Source organism: Nipponia nippon, unplaced genomic scaffold, assembly GCF_047370975.1.
Source record: "Nipponia nippon isolate SJK-2023a ecotype South Korea unplaced genomic scaffold, ASM4737097v1 scaffold_13, whole genome shotgun sequence".
Taxonomy (NCBI): Eukaryota; Metazoa; Chordata; class Aves; order Pelecaniformes; family Threskiornithidae; genus Nipponia; species Nipponia nippon.
Genome location: NW_028262324.1, coordinates 9,177,129 through 9,193,301, shown reverse-complemented (window position 1 = coordinate 9,193,301; position 16,173 = coordinate 9,177,129). Strand labels below are relative to the sequence as shown.

At 40.9% G+C, this 16,173-nt stretch overlaps 1 protein-coding gene across 3 annotated transcripts in view; it reads left to right on the top strand.

Moving 5' to 3' along the window:
- The window catches only part of BCAS4 (breast carcinoma amplified sequence 4), a 48,324-nt gene that overhangs the window by 10,517 nt on the left and 21,634 nt on the right, over positions 1–16,173 (top strand). For 2 of the 3 annotated variants that reach the window (XM_087749643.1, XM_087749642.1), the window contains exons 2-4: positions 1,795–1,866; positions 8,574–8,675; positions 11,052–11,186. In XM_087749643.1, the coding sequence (XP_087605769.1) occupies positions 1,795–1,866; positions 8,574–8,675; positions 11,052–11,186 (309 nt within the window). The remainder of the gene's footprint in view (positions 1–1,794; positions 1,867–8,573; positions 8,676–11,051; positions 11,187–16,173) is intronic. The other variant, XM_087749644.1, reaches the window with a different exon arrangement.

Below are 16,173 nucleotides of genomic sequence, written 5' to 3'. Positions count from 1 at the left end.
AATTGTTCCCTCAGATCTGTTCAGTTGCAGCAGTTGGCTGCAAATAGGCTTCCAGAGGCATAACACCACCTCACTGGAGCTGGAAAGTTGACTCGGGCTCTGCAGAGAATGACATTTGCTCCATTTACGTGGAATAGGTTTTATAAAGTAAAAGAGGAGTTGCTTGCCAGTGACCATCTTCAGTCTACGCAAAGCACAACCTTCGGGGTGAACTTTGGTGTATGCTGCTCTTAACATTTGCTTAAGGCTAAATCAAGAGTCGAGCATTTTCCGTTCTACCTCTTGCTGACAAAGTGCCTTTGCCTCCTTCCCTGTTCTTCCTCTCCCAGCACCCTTTCTTCTATCCAATGCCTTTACATGAGAGCAACTCCCTTTGCCATGTTGTTCCGGACAAGAGTGAGCGTACCTGTCTTGGGACATCCCGGGGCACTTTTAAGAACGGCAAAAAAAATCCTGGAGTTAGCCCAACTGTTGGATTGATAACTACAATTTGAATTTCAGAGGCGAGTCAGGTTTCCTTAATTTTATTACCAGGTGAAAGGATAATAAACTTTATTTAGGAAGAAGATCACTCCTTACCGCCCAGATGACAAATGATAAAGAGGGCTGCTAAGGCAACCCTTGCTCTTGTTCTGCTCTTACAATGACCATTTAAGCAAAGTAGCCCCAACAAATGGGACAGTTTCCCTTTGTTTGGCTTTATTTAAAAAAAGAAAAAAAAGTTTTCATCAGGTTCATTATTTTAATTTTGGAGAACGTGAGATGTGATTAGGATAGGAGAATAGATTTGGGATTTTAAAAAATTATTAAAATTACAGTGCCAATACTGGATTTGGGATGGCCTTTTAATTTTACTGATTTCCATTTCCTGTATTTGAACTCTGATTACTCCATTTGTTTTTAAAAACATGCTCAGAACAGAAGGTTTGTTCTCCTTGTAGTTGCAATTCTTCACTGGGCTTTTGTGAACAACAGTCTAATCCTGAACTTGAGTTAAGCGGGAGAGTCTACCAGCTTTTGTCCTCTGCAGAGGTGGGCATGCCCCGGCGCTTGGCGGTAGCTGTTGAGTTTTTCTGGAGTTCTGAATACGGGCTCCTTTCCCATACGGAAAAACATTTTGGTGGCTGTCCGCAACTGCGCTTCTGAGCAGCTCTTGGTTTGCTTTCATAGTGTTCTCTGCTTCAGAAGTCTAAAGTGGTTTGTTGGTTTTTTCTTTTAGGCATTTGCTAATGGTTTGGGGTTTTGGGGTGTTTAATCATTTTTCTGTTGGTGAATAACGTGGGCTGTAACTTCAGATTGACTTTTATAAATCACGCTTTGTTGTTACATCCACGTGCAAGTGTTAGAATAAACTTTTCCTGCTTCAAAACTCGGGCGAGATGCTTGGCGAGGAACTTCTGCTGAAACGCACGTTGGCTTTGTGGGTTTAGCAGGCCCTGGCAGAGGACTCGGTGCGAGATCTGGAGCTGGACGTGGGCGCGGAGGTGGCTGCTGGGGACCCCCTCCCTGGTCCTGCGGGGTGAGAGGAGCCTCCCAGCGCCTCCACGCTTTGCGTTTCTCAAGACAGTGAATTCCGTGCGTCTGGTTTTTGAACTTTTGGAGCTGGTGATGCGGAGGTTGCCTGAAAGTTCCCCAGCTCGGCTTGGGTTCCCCGGGGGGGTGGCAGAGGCGGCAAGGCGGGGGCAGCCGTGCGCGGCCCGGCCGCTGGCGGGGCCGGCCGGCGGGCACCCCTCCGACCCGCCTGGGCCCGCCGAGGCCCCAGCCTGGCCCCTGTGACCGCTTTTCTCCCCGCAGGTGAAGGAACTGGAAGAGACGGTGGAGGAGCTGCTGAGGCGGCTGGACGAGTTCCGCGGGATAACGGACGCGGTAGGTGCCGCCATCTTGGCAGCGCGGCCGCCGCGGGCAGGGCTGCCGCACCGCGCGCGCAGCGGGGCGCCGCGCCCGCCAGGTGGCGCTAGGGCGCGCGCAGCCGGGCCGCCCCCGCGGGCGCCGCCCCGCCGCGGGCGGGTGCAGGTGGGAGAGCGGGGGCGGCGCCGCTCCCGCGGGGCGGGCGGGCTGCGGCGGCAAAGTCTAGAATAACGCCCTCATCTGTCTTTTCCCTGGTCCTCTCCGTTACCGCAGTTGTGTTGTGAAACCTCCCGAGGAGACTGCTCCAGGGCTGCAACCGCTGGGTCGTTCTGGGGCAGTGGCACTAGGCTGGCTGATGCAGACGGAGGTGATGTGCGGTGCAGTAACATTCACGGGCACCAGCTACGAATTAAGGCCACCTGTGCTAAATGCTGTACAAATGCAACAAGGTAGTTGTGTCTACTGAGAGCCTGCAATCAGAATATAAGAGAGAAGTTGATACGGGTGGAAAAAACGAGTGGGGAGTACTAATTAATGATGGGGTTATGACTGATACGCTATGCAACGTGTAACACACCAATGGTCTTCGCCATTGTCAGTGCCTAATTGTTTGGGATAAACCATTTAGAGCAAGAGGTACGTGTTACTATTCAGCTTACCCCAGGCTTTCTGCATAAAGTGGTGCTGTCTGAAGGCTATGTGGGTTATGGTGTTCCTGTAAAAATAATGAACGTGATTTTTGCAGCCAACTTTTCTTTCCTTCCTTAGGCTAAAAAATGTTAAATTAGGTAGAGGAACTGGTACTGCTTTTTAACCCTTCCTGAGTGTTTCATAGAGCGCTACTTCAGATAGCATGGACCAAGTTTACGTAGAGGGCCTTCCTCTTATAACTGCTGATGCACAGACCATCTCTTACCACAACATTTTTCTTCTGTCTTCAAGCATCTTGTATGCCTGTGTCACTGGCAAATACAATGGTTGCTAATTGTATTGAATGCACTTCTAATGGCAAGGAGTGACCAGCCAACATCTCCTCGGGGACTTGTTGCTTATGAGCTGTTTTGTTGGGTAATTCTTAGGAACTGCATAGATAAATGGAGAAGGACAGGATGAAGTGAAGCAGATAAGAAAATTCTGTGGCCAGTGTTTCTTAGGCAGTTGAAAAGCAGTTTCCTGGCTTTATTCTTACCAGCTTTAGTGCAAATGAAAGATACTGGTGTGCTGGCCTTTCTGCATGTTGTCTTCTGTTTACAGAACAAATGCCAATATTGCCTTCTAAGCATCTTTCTACTTCTCTGTTCATGTATCCCAGTGTTGTTTGGAGAAATGTTGTGCTTACTCTCAAGGACAGAACTTGTGAGTCATAGGTGGTCCCAAAGCAGTCTGGTGTGGTCTGCAAGAACCCACTGAAAACTCAAATTAATACGTTTGACACAGTTTATGCAAAATATCATCAGCTAACTAATTATTATTTGTTTTTTTCTTTCTTGCACCTTGGATGTGAATTCCACTCGAGAAGTGAGGCCATCATCCTTGTTCTAGGCAAATCAGTCAGCATTATAGCCAGTTATTAATCCCTTTTCAACTTCCATCAGAGGTTTCTGGTTTTGTTGTTGGCATGTCTTGCTTATGGAAAGGAGGCATCGTTGCTTCCAGAAGGAAGTGACATAGAGTGGAAAGAAACAAAAGCTTGGCTCATTGAAGTCTCACATGGTTAGCAGGGGACTTAAAAGGAGAAATAGCTGCCTTGTGAGAATGGTTCAGTATTAGTGGCTGTTTAAGCAGTTCTTTTTCCATTCAGCTTTTGACAAAAATAGCTGTAAAGGAGCATGTGAACCTCAGAGCATGCAGTCTATTTTTTGATACATCTTGGCTTACATTTGTCAGCTGAAGATTCTCTAGTAAGGCACGTTTAGTCTGTGCAAAATGTAGAATATGAGAGATTGGTTTCTTGGACCGAAAATCCTTTGAGTTCATTCCTGAAAGGTGATGATTGCTTCAGTGATACGACATCACCTGCTCAAAGCAAGTGGTTTGAATCAGTAGTTCTTCACTGCTGATTGTATTCTGTCTGATTTACTATTAAGTTCATTCACTCAATTCTTCTGTTTGGGAGCTTACACTAAGATTTTGTATGTCCCTTATGCTTTTTCCCATCAATCAAGCATGCACCTTACGTTTTTGGCTCCAATACAGGGAAGATGGTTAGCTTGTTCGGATGGATCCAGTGAGCTTTTAAACCTCCTGTGAGACTTCTTCCCTTGCCAACCTTTTCTACAAAAACCACTAACCTAGTTTCAATACGCTATCTTTGCATTGCCGCTGAAAACATTTTTCCACAACCTGCAGGCTGTGAATAATTCCCTACTATGCAGATTATTGACCTTATCTGGGAACATCAAAGCACTGCAGTCAGTGTGCTGATTCTGTGCCTTTCTATTCAGTACCTACAATGTAAGGTTCCTTTCAGCAGCACATCAAGTGGTACCTGGGAATCTGATAAATATAATGAACGGATTCCAGCCTCTGTGCCTAGCAATAATTTGGTCTTTTGTCTATGCCAACAAAAGGCAAGGGGAATCATGCTTTTTTCAATTGGGCATTCAGTAGAGTATTCACATAGAGGGATTTGGCTTTTCTCCTTTGAGTGTGCTGCTGCTTTTCACTTACAAGTTCTCTTGATGCATACATTTGAATATTGAAATGAGGAAGAACCTGGATCCTCAGTGCTAGGAAGACAAAATGCTATTTCCAGTGTCATACTGTTGTACCTGGCTAGGCACACCATGGCACAGCTCTTACAATGGACACCTGTACAAGAGGTAAGTTACAGCGACAACGTAAATACAGTTCGGCGTGCCTCACGCTTGCCGTGGACAGAGCATCTTGCAATGAAAAAACTGCGCTAGGAGAATTTTAGTGCCAGTTATTTAACTTTTTGTGATGTCTTTCTTAGGGCGCTGACTTCAATGAAGTAAATTAATGTCTTTTAAGTGGCTTCAGAGCCTCTCAAGTATAATTATCAAATTGTGATTTTTTAACTGAGCTATGATTTGAACCAGCGACACAAAAACAAAAAAATTTTGTTGTAATAACCAGACTCTTGTATATGCTGTTCTTATATTTTTTTTTTCCCGTGGGCCATTGTTGGTTACCTTTTTAGATACAATTCTTTGTGCTTCTTGTATATCCTAAAGCATGATTGAAAATGATACCTATTCAAAGATGCACAGCTGGTTTAGTTACATGTGGGAATTCACTACTTCCATTTCTTTGGCTCCTAATCCTTGAAGAGGATATATGGATAGATACAAAATCTCTGCTTATGTTTGAGACTCCTCTTTTTTTTTTTTTTTTTTTTAAATATGTATGTTGATCCTCCAGCATACTCACCAGTTTATAAAACCACAGGGTAGTGGTTGTCAAGCCATTGAACCTTCTTGCAGAACTTGCCCCAGGGAAATGATGTGCTTGTAAATCTTGCTTTATTATGGTTCCACAGACCAGCTGCTAACTGCTTGTCTTTGTCTCAGGGACTTACAGTTTGGGAACCTCCTCCCTGAGGCCCTAGGTGTGAAACCTGGTTTCATCACTGGGGAAAAGAGAGGAAGAGGTTGTTTTGTTTGGTTCGCTGTGGCTAGGGTTTGTTAACTTCTCAGGAACACACCAACCTCAGTTTTCTCTTTTCTCACCACTGAGCTGTTCAGTTTTCAGTGGTTACTTTTACTCACGATCCTTTTATGTTTCTCTGTGTTAACATATGGGATCAAAGACCAAAAAAGAATACAGAGTGATCCTTTCAAAAAAGTCCCTGTGACAACTAGAATTTGCACAGTATCTTTGACTTGTGGCTCCAGCTACTTTTTTTTTCTTTTCCTGAAAAAAATAATAGTTTTTATAAAATACAAAATAACAAGAATCTGTACTTGTTTAACTGGTACAGCTTGAACTGCAGTGTATGCAAGGATCAGGTCTCGCTGCCCTACATGCAATGTGCCATTCCTGGTTTGTGTTCTAATTCATCATTCATACTCTGGTTGTGCTGTCTCCTGACTGACTTTGGTGCTGTTGGTTTGCTGCCTCCTTGGGCTTAGTCTTGCTGACTTGAATTAGAAGACAAAGCTGAATCAAACCTTCCCTCCTCGCCCCCTCCTCCAATTAGCAGAGTAAAACCTAGCTGGAGGAATACAGGGGGTTTTCCCCATCAACTGCTGTGCTCTGGTACTTGTGCTGAGCACTTGGCTAAATCTTCAGTAAGATACAGTAAAATACATTGCACGAGGGAAAATGAATCTTATTTTATAATGTGGGGTTTCAGTCCAGTTCTGCTTTCTCTGGCTCATGAGAGGTTGCTGTACCAAGAGAATCATTTCCCTTTGTCATGTGCTGACTTCTCTTGAACTCCTCTGTCGCTGTGGTTCTGCAGACTGCTGCAGAGTGACTCTTCTTGAATCATATTTGCATATCATTTCCTTTCATCACAGGCTGCTTGCTGGAAAATCAGCTCTCCCGTGTCTTGTACTGGTTGTTTGCTTTTACCCTCAAAGAAAGATGGTTTAGATTTGTTCCGTGTCTGCTCTGACCTTGTGTTGATAGTTCGTGTACTGGGTCTGTACAACATCTCCCTCTTTCTGGCTATGTCCCAAACTGTGTTTATATTTACAGTAGTTATCTAGCATTTAGCTGTAAGAGTGGCTTTTCCCTAGTCCTTTCCAAGACCGACATTAGCAAACAAGTTTGTTACCTTATCTTTCGAAAGTCCAGGCTCAAATTTTAATCTGATGTAGTTTACCTGAGTATAAATCTCACCTCAGACAGATCACCAATCTATTTTTCACATGTGCTTTATGGTAGAGGAGGGTTTTTTTGCTTACCATTGACCCAAAAGAATGCAATAGAACAAACCTGGAATTCTTCTGCTTCAGCTCCTTCATTATGCATTCATTCTGTATTTTTATTTAACATAAGAAAATATGTCTGATTCCATTCACAGGGATCCTACCAGAGTGTCTGTGCTCACTTTCTGTTGGATGTAAAGTACATACTGTAAAGATAACAGAGTGTGTCTGTGTATACAGTTATGTCACTGCTGGGGGAGGTCTCGGTATATATATTTGGTGGACGTAGTGCTGAGACCAGTAATACAGGAGATACTGTTGGTTTGTTTACAATAGAAAGCTACTACTGTTTTGATATGTCTGTTTGATCTCCTCTTACAGAACACTTACAGCACTATAAAAGCACTTAATCTGCATGTACTCATTCTGTAATAAAAATACCATAAAATCTTACTATGAGTCATTTTATATGTATATAGCTTTGTCTATACTCAGCTTTTAAAAACACAACTTCTGAAAAAAAAAAAAACAACAAACAACACAGAAATGAGTCATATGATCATCAGTAAAGTGTCTAAGTACCTATTAGAGTTTATAATCCATGGTCCATGGATTAAATTACTTACAGCAGGCATTTATGCTTTATTTGAGATTCTGGATTAAATCTCAAAACGCCTAGAAAATTCTCTGCCGTATTAGCCCAACTCCAGATTCTCAGCGTTCTAGCTGAAAGATCCTTACTCTTTCCTATGAAGTTGAAGGAAGAATATCTTCTAGCTCAGTCTTTGGGACAAAAATCTCTTTTGAAGGGATCCTCGTTCCTCTGTATTCTTTAGGTTTATTAAAATTGTAGACAGGACAGCTTTAATCCAGAAGTGAACCAAGACCTCCTACACTCCATTGTAGCTGAGAAAGAAAACTTGTATAAAAGTGGGCTCAACTGCTGCTCTTTCTCTTGTCAATGTGTTGCTGCTCTGTTTTACAAATTAGAATGCCTATTTGGGGGTTTTAGTGGAGGTTTTCTTGGTTTTTCTTTTATCTTTCCTTTTAGAGAGCTCTTCCCAGTTCTTGTCTTATCCATAATTTTTGGCTTGTACGTTCCATTAGCTATAGTGCTCTGCTTGGAGGTGTATCTTACTGCCACCTAACAAAGCACTGGCAGTTGTTCATATAGCAAATTGGGTAATTCTTGCTAACACAACACTCGGCAGGATTTCAGATAAGGTTCAGGCTCTCATATGGATATCGGAAACAAGCTTGGTTGAAGTAGGTTACAGAAAAAAAATATTTCCTGATTTAGGGCACTTAACTATTGTGGAAACTGACAGGGCCTACGGAGCAGAAACTTCCGCTGAGGTGCCTATGCTATAATGTTGTGTGAGCATTCTTGCTTTCCTGAGTACTCTAGTCCTGAGCTTCTGTTGAAGGTGAGATACTAGAAGTGGTGTACTCAAAGATGTGACTCTTCCCAAAAACGGATTGGTAAGTAGTATGAGTTAGCTCTCCCCCAATAAAATCAAATCAGGAAGGATGGTATAGAGGCAGTTTTCATTTTAAATCCATTATTACCCCTCATGTCTACAGTATTTCATAATAGAAAGTAGATGGTCTTTTGGGAGGAGTAGTGTGGAAATCTGGGGAGAAGAGGGAAGGTCTGGTTACAGTTTTGATGTGGGAGTCCTGTCAGCTACTATTGTTTTTTTGATTGTCTCGGGGATTACTTGAGAAAGTAACTTATTTTCCCAATCTCTACTTCATAACATACTGCAAAAAGGCCCTTGTGATATCTTTTCTGAATAGATGTTTTCTGAAATATTCATGTGAAAAAAATAGCATAGTGTTTATCTTCAAGATTCATCCTCATGTGAGATACTTTTTTTCATACAGATTAGAAGTGATACATCACAGATCCTGGACGAGACCATTCCGCTCATTAAAGACAAGGTGATGGAAATGAACCACATCTATGCCAAAGTTGATAAATTGGAGGTTTGTTCATTGCATTAGAAAATTTACATCCTTCTTTTTATATGTTTTATAGGTTAACTGTCCAGGTATTTAAATGGAGCACTCAGATGTTTACGGCTCTCTATTGTCTTATGTTTGTTTTTAAATCAATATGTTTACCCATGGTTCAGCACATATAAGTGTTTATGGGTTTGGAACATCACTGGGTAATTTATTGCTGTGGATTCTACAATTCCTAATGGTAGACTAAAAGCATTAGTTGTGGTTTTGATGTTAATAATAATGCTAATAATGTTAATTTGGTTTGTGACTTGCAGGAGTATCTGTGAAACCATTTATAACTTCAAAAATTCAAGTCTCACATCCAGTGCTGGACATACCCATTTTAAGTTGTTGATGATCGTCTTGTGTAACAGTGGAGAGATTTCGGAGCTCCCATCTCTTGTGTCTGTTTTGGTGTTTATTGTATCCTGGCTGAGGGAAGCCAGTATGACTCACTAAGATGATGCCCTCACAATATTTAGTAAGCAATATGTTAAAATTTGTGTCAACTGAGGGCAAGTTTGCCTCTGGGAGGAATATAATGAAAACATGATGAGACAAATTGTATAATGTTTAAAATCAGTTTTAACTGACTCAAAGTGAAAGAAACCGAGTGTTTGTGGCATTAAATCCCGACAGGCAGTGCTTAAGCTTCAGGCTCTACCCCTGTACAAAGTGACATCCTCTGGTAAGGTTTATTACTGTGGGAGGGACAGGACAATTGACTTAGCTTTCAGCAAGTTTTCTTTAAGTGCAATTCATTTTTTTGTAGTTTGCATTTTTACACCTGCATTTGATAAAAGACTTATCAAACCACTTCGTATTTTATGGACTTACGCAGCACCAGGAGGAAGCTTCAGACAGGAAAGTGAGACAAGGCATTTTAGCACAAAAGTGGGAGTCAGCTGTTAACTTGTTTAGAACCTGTCTGATTTTCAGAACTGAGTACCGCAGTCCAAGAAATAGCTAGGCGGGTTCTCAGCATACTTGACAATTTGGCCCTACTTGAATGTATACTTAAGCTAGGACTGTGAAAAATGGCTAACTGAATCAGGTTCCAAACCAACTATTTCTGGAAGCGTCTCACCCATTTAGGTCTTTTTGCAAATACCATGCTTACAGGTGGTTGGGATTTGGGGGAGGGGGAAGGGGGTGGGTTTGTCTTTGAACAGGAAAATAAAATTAAAACTCTAAGCGATTAGTTGTGCCAAAAGTATGGTAAGCAACAGGGCTCCTTATTATTTTTTTCCCCTCTCATACAGGGAGGGGAGAAAAAAACCTGACCCCATTCCCTTAGTACAACCGAAGGGACATAGTAATTTGGAATATGAAGAAAACACCAGTCTTTGCTACGCTATGGGTTGCCCTTGAATAATGCAGCAGAGTTTTGTTGAGAGGCTTTTTTTGGTTATCAAGGGAGGATAATACCTTGATTGACTAGGAATCAGTTTTTCTCCCTAACATTACCAGCTATAACAGCAGTAGTCTGAGAGCACAAGATTAAATGGGCAGTTTGAGCAGTAGTTAATGTTCTAATTTGAACTTTTAAATTTAAAGCTTAGCATCCATGGGGGTTTTCAAGGGAGAAATTCTCTTGTACTCCCAAGAGCAGAAAAGGAAAGGACTGTTGTGTAGTGGTTCTATCTGATGAGAATCTGCTGGGGTTTAATTTTGATGTTGCCACCAGTACGTTTTGGACAATTAATTTACCTGTTCAGCCTCACCTTCCCCATCCCTAAAATGGGCAGGGCTCAACTTCTCAAAAAAAAAAAAAAAGTGAAGCTTAATCATTAATAGAGAGTATCAAAACTCTTTACAAACTGTTCTGCATTTTAACAAATAAATACTGTGTTCTTTCTAGTTGGCTTTCCCTTACAGCTCAAATTGCAACTGAAACTGAACCCATGTAGGTCTTAGGTCAATAATTCCTGACCTTTTTTAGCTAAAATCACCTGTCATTATCTTTTCCTCTGCTGTCTCCTTCCTCCTACCACTTTGGCCGCTTTCTCACTCCCACCAGCAGCAGCAGTGTCTTTGCGGGTTCTGAAGAGCTTTTCACCTCACTGCTGCAATGTTGCCAGACCTTTAGGCACTGTGCAAGTGCTTACATAGGCTGAAAAGGGAGCAAAACTCTGCCCTTAGGTAAGGAGAAAAATTAGCCTTAGGTCATGACCAATGGTTCTTCTTATGGCTGTAAACATCTGTAGTCTATTTATGAGTATGTGCCCCTTGGATATTTATATTAGCAATAGTGCACTCTGAATTCTCTTTGATTTCTGATCTCTAGCTAGGATAATGTTGAAACCCAGCACAGGTGCTTTTAATTTTCATTAGGTGTTTTTGCTCTCTCCATAGGCATTTGTTAAAATGGTTGCACACCATGTTTCCCTCCTAGAAGAGCAAGTGCTTGAAGCAGAGAAGAGCCATGGCACCTTTCTTAATACTGTTTGCAAATTATTTCAGTGTGCAACTATTTCGTCATTTAAAAACGTGAGTATTTTTAAAGTTGCTTCCAGCAGATAGGAAAGTGATGTTAAATACCCTTTCTGTATCAGATGTGGCCTTACAGCATATTTAATGCTTAACTTTAAGTGGTGTAAAAGAACTAGCTACAATTTGCTTCTGTAAAGGGAATTTTTTAAATTTTTTTTTTTTTAAAATTTTCAATAATTTTTTTAACAGTTGCTACTTAGGCATTGAATAGTTCCAGTAGTAGTTTTTGAAGATCTCTACATTTTGCTCCTGAATGAAAGGATTTTCTCTGTATATGTATATGCAAATAGGAAGCTTGTTATACATCATCTTGCAGTGGAACATAAGCATAGATCGATCTTTCTATTTAGTCTTTGGTTTTATGTCAATTATGTCAAAATTACTTTATAGGGTCACCCATGGATGAGCACTAGAGGGGGATGAGAACTCTTTCAGTGAGTTTTAGTGATATTTGCTGATAGAAGAATGTTGAGAGTCAGGGATAATGAGATCTGATGTGAACTTGAGGAAACTTTATGTACTCTTCATCCTTGCTGGCCCTGTTCTTTTCCAATAATGTCTTCATACCACTTACTTACCTTTACACTCCGTTTTGCTTCTCTGAGCTCCCAGGTCATTCTCTAAATCTGTCGTTTCCCCAGCAATTCATCACAGTCTTCAGTTAGCCTTTTCTGAACTCATCCCTTCCATTCCTCCCTCTCCATCTCCATGTGAATCTACCATGGTTTCAGTCTTAGCATATCTCTGTCAGGATCCTTATTCTAGTCTCAGCTATCTCCCTGCTTGCTTTTGTCCCTTCTGTGTTTCCGCCATTATGTTTCCCTTCTCATTTTCTTCCAAGGGGCTTCTGTGCCAGTATGCATAATACTGGGTAGGCAATAATACATAGGTATCAGTGATCATGTGTGTACAGCTGAACCACTTCAAATTTTTGTCTGGTGTCATAGCAACCTCTGGAAGCTTCAGTTGCAGGGAAAGTCCAGTTCAGTTTCTGCAGATCCAGGACAAATCTTAACTGCTTACAGAGAATAATGAATATTCAGTCTGGTTGACAGAGGCGTGGACAGGAGATGGTGCATACTGATTTCATCTTCAGCTGTCAAACTCTAATGAATCTTTAGAAAACCACAGTTTATGTAGACTCAGTAAAGAGTTGTAACTTTGCCAAGTTTGGTAATATTTTCACAGGAACGGGAAAATACGTCCCTGATACGAGGGCAGTTTACTGCCAATTTAAAATCTCTGCTGTAGCTTATGAATGCATTGGAGCTTTTCAAAAGAGCTAAACAACACATACTTTTCCTTAATTTCATTATCTGAATTGGCTTGATTTTGTTCCCTAAAACTTTCCAAGCATGTTAAACCTGCAGCAGATACCCAGTCTGGAAAATACATTAAAGCTGGAAGTTTTGCAAGGTTGGTCTGCCTATACAAATAATGTTGTATAACTGGGATGGCAATAAGAATGTGGAAAAGGCCTGACTGTTTACTCAGAATCTGGCTTGAATTGGGCTTGAAGACAGTATAGTGTTTTCAAAATTTTTCATTGTAATTATAAAGGAAAAAAATTGAAGTATTGCGTAATTGTGTGTTCATGCTTGCAGGCATCTTGGAATGATAATATTAGTGAACAAAAGAGAAAAATAAATAGGGAATGGTGTAGCTTCCTACTGTAGTGATCTTACCCCTCCCTCCCATCTGTTCCCCGCAAAACAGTACATCTAGAAAGCATGGTGAGAGAGGTTACAAGGATGAGTACAGATAAGGAAAAGTTCTCTCACAGGAATTTCTAAACAGATGACGACTCAGCCTGAGGGAGGACAGGCCAGGATAGAGATTCATGAAGTCATTCTCTATGTGGAGCAGGTGAATAGAGAATGATTATTCACTCCCTCCCATAACTCAAGAACTAGGGTCATCCAATGAAATTATCAGCAGGCAGGTTCACAGTACAAAAAGGGAGGTACGTACTTTACACGATGTATTGATATGCCATAGAACTTATGTCCACAGAATGTTATATATCCCCAAAGCAATTAGACAAATTCATGGGGAAAAAAATCCAGCAATGGATATTAAACAAAATATCTGTCCTTCAGCCACAAATTCTTGAAGACTGGGAAGTAAGCTTGTATATTTACCCTTTAAATGTTTTCCTAGGCAATCCCTTCAACTCGTTACCACTTAAGAGGGATTATTTGGCTGCACGGACCTTTGAATGATGTAGTACAGCTGCTCGTTAATAACTTTTACACTGTGGTTCTCACTGTAAATTCTGGCTCTGAATGACAATGCTCTGTGCTGGTAAGGGATTATTGACTTCTAGTAGAAGTGTGCAGGAAAGGATTGAATTGTTTAAGGACATAAATGGAGTTTGAATTTCTACAGCAACTTCCCTTTTGGGTTGACTGTTGCCTGAAACCTAGTAAGATCCCTGCCCACTATCCAAGTTGCTGTACTCTCTCCAAATCTGTTTCTTTCTAGTTGACCATCCTTTTTCCCCTGTTATGTAGGATATCATTGCAGAAATGCCCTTTTGGCATCTTTTGCCACTTGAAAATTACGACTGTACTGACCATTTTTGTAGGTGAGTTTAAGTTGTTCTGAAATGACAGTATCCAACTCGTCTATCTTCTCTCCATAGCCTTGATCAGGCTGGGTAAAAAACTTTGAGAGTTCGCCTCTCTCTGAGTGTGTCCATGTATATGTATTTCAGCTAAGTATTTTCCTCTTCTAGTTAAGCATTCAGCTAAGTATTTTCCTCTTCTAGTTAAGCTATTTTAAATGTAAGGGAAACCTCATTCTCATTGTTTTGCAATTATATTTCAAAGTACAGCAAAATCCTGTAATGGTTGTCTTTTTTATTTTTGGCTGTGTTTTTTTGGGTATCCAGAGTTGTTTCATATAGACTTCCAGTGCACAGTAACACTGGGAAAGGTGTCTAATCTGTGGGAGAAAAGTGAGTAATCGGAATTCAGTTTTTGTGTTAGGAATATCCAGAGGTGGTCTGGAAAGAAACTACCTGATACTAAATATAAATTACAAATATGACTGGGTAAGTCTGACAGGTTATAAGAATATAACACCTCCTGGGGAACAGAACAGAGGAAATAACTTTCTTTTGTGAAGTTTGTGGCTCTGTGGAAGAAAAGCTTTTCTTCTGTGAAGCTTGAACTTTGTATGGGAGAAACTGTGATTTCAAATCTTTTATCCAACGATGCTATCTGTGGCCTGGCTGAATGGGGTTCAGCAATCTTAGAGAAAGGACAGGAAATCTATTTTAGAAAACTTCAGCATGCGGAGTTTAAAAAACCCACTAGTATCTTTTCCAATGGAAGAAAACCGAATGTCAGTAACTCTTGCCGTTCTGTCAGGCATCTTGTGATATCTGGCATTTTCTTAGAGTGAGAAATTTTCTTTCAATGTCATTGGCTGAGAATCTTGACAAATATTTAGTTCAGAGTAATTTCCAACCCTTGTATAGTTGCAGGGAAAGGCTTATAAAATCATAACCTCCAAAAAATCTCATGCCGATGGTATGAAGAAAAAAGTGCACGTTTGTTAGATTTTTACGGAAGCTTTTTATTGTCTTTTTCTTTCTACTAATATTGTAATCTCTGGAACAGCAGCTGCTTATTGGAGGTGGGGTTTGCTGTCTTGTCTTGGCTAAGGTGCTGTCTAATGGTTTTTCCTGACATGCCGTAGATTCTGACAAATTGAACTGGGAGATGGATAATGGGGTATGAAGCATTTGGTGTGTTACTTTATTAGTTCATCTGAGCTCAATAATGAGCAAAAGTTATCGATGAGTTACACTGACTAAAGTATCTAGGAAAGAGACCTGTACTGAACAGTTCTTTTCAGTGGTTACCAGTGTAAAGTGTGGAAGTGGATATAGACTTCTGGCTGCAGTCTCCGTAGATTGATAGTAGATTCATTCTCTGAGAGAAGAAAGCTCAGAAGGACTAAGGAACTATGTAGAGTTGAGGATTTGTTTAATGTAGAAGACAGCTAGCTGGGTTTGAATTTTCATAAATAAATCTTAACAAGAAAAAAATCATTGGAATAAGAAATCTTTCCTATGTTCAGATTTTGCATTTTTTTAAGTTTTGCAGATCATCCTTCAAATGTAACTTGATGTTGGTTTTAGCTTCACTATTTGCTATATATTACCAATTTCTTTTCTTGAAGACTCCAAAGAAGCACATATTGGGATTTCTGTTACTGTCTTTGCCACTGACAATGTGTGATCACATATATGTCATGCTATTTCTTTGTGTCCTAATTTACCTCGCAAGATAATATAATGTTTAGTGTTTCCAAAATGCTATGAGATTTTTCTGACAGCCTTGAAGAAAAATATTTGTTAAATTATTACTAAAACATACCAGATGGGAAAGATGAGAAGAGAGAAAATAGAGCAGAGTATTTCAAGACTGGGGATGTATTATGTTCATATTTAAAACTCATTAATTTTCAAGTGCTGAATACTACCAGCCATTTTTTTTAATATTGGGAAAACCAAAAAAATCTGACGTGTACTTAAATATTTAATGTTAAGAACTTTGGGGGCATGTTCAGGTTATTTTACCTGCCGCTATGCTGGAAGTTCATCCAGTTCCATTCTGATTTGAACTGATTCATTAACTGGTGTGGGAGCCCCAGAGAGGTCACACTGGTTTTGTGTTGAGCAAGACAGCACTTAAAAATGGGAAGATTCAAGTGAGGGGATGCGGTAGGCCCAGAAGTCAAGATTTCAGCTACCCGTGGCTTTAGCCCTCATTCACCTGCTTCTTTGAGGGAGCCTGCACAATTCTCGAAGTTCAGTGAGAGTTTCGTGCTGGTTTGCTGAGTCTGGTGTATGCTGGGAGAGCTTGAGGGAGGCTGCAACACTGTGCTTGGATATGAAGCAGTGCCACTGGTTTGGAGGAGCAGGTGAGAGTGCTTGGGGCTTGAACGCTGCACACAGGAGCAGAAATACACA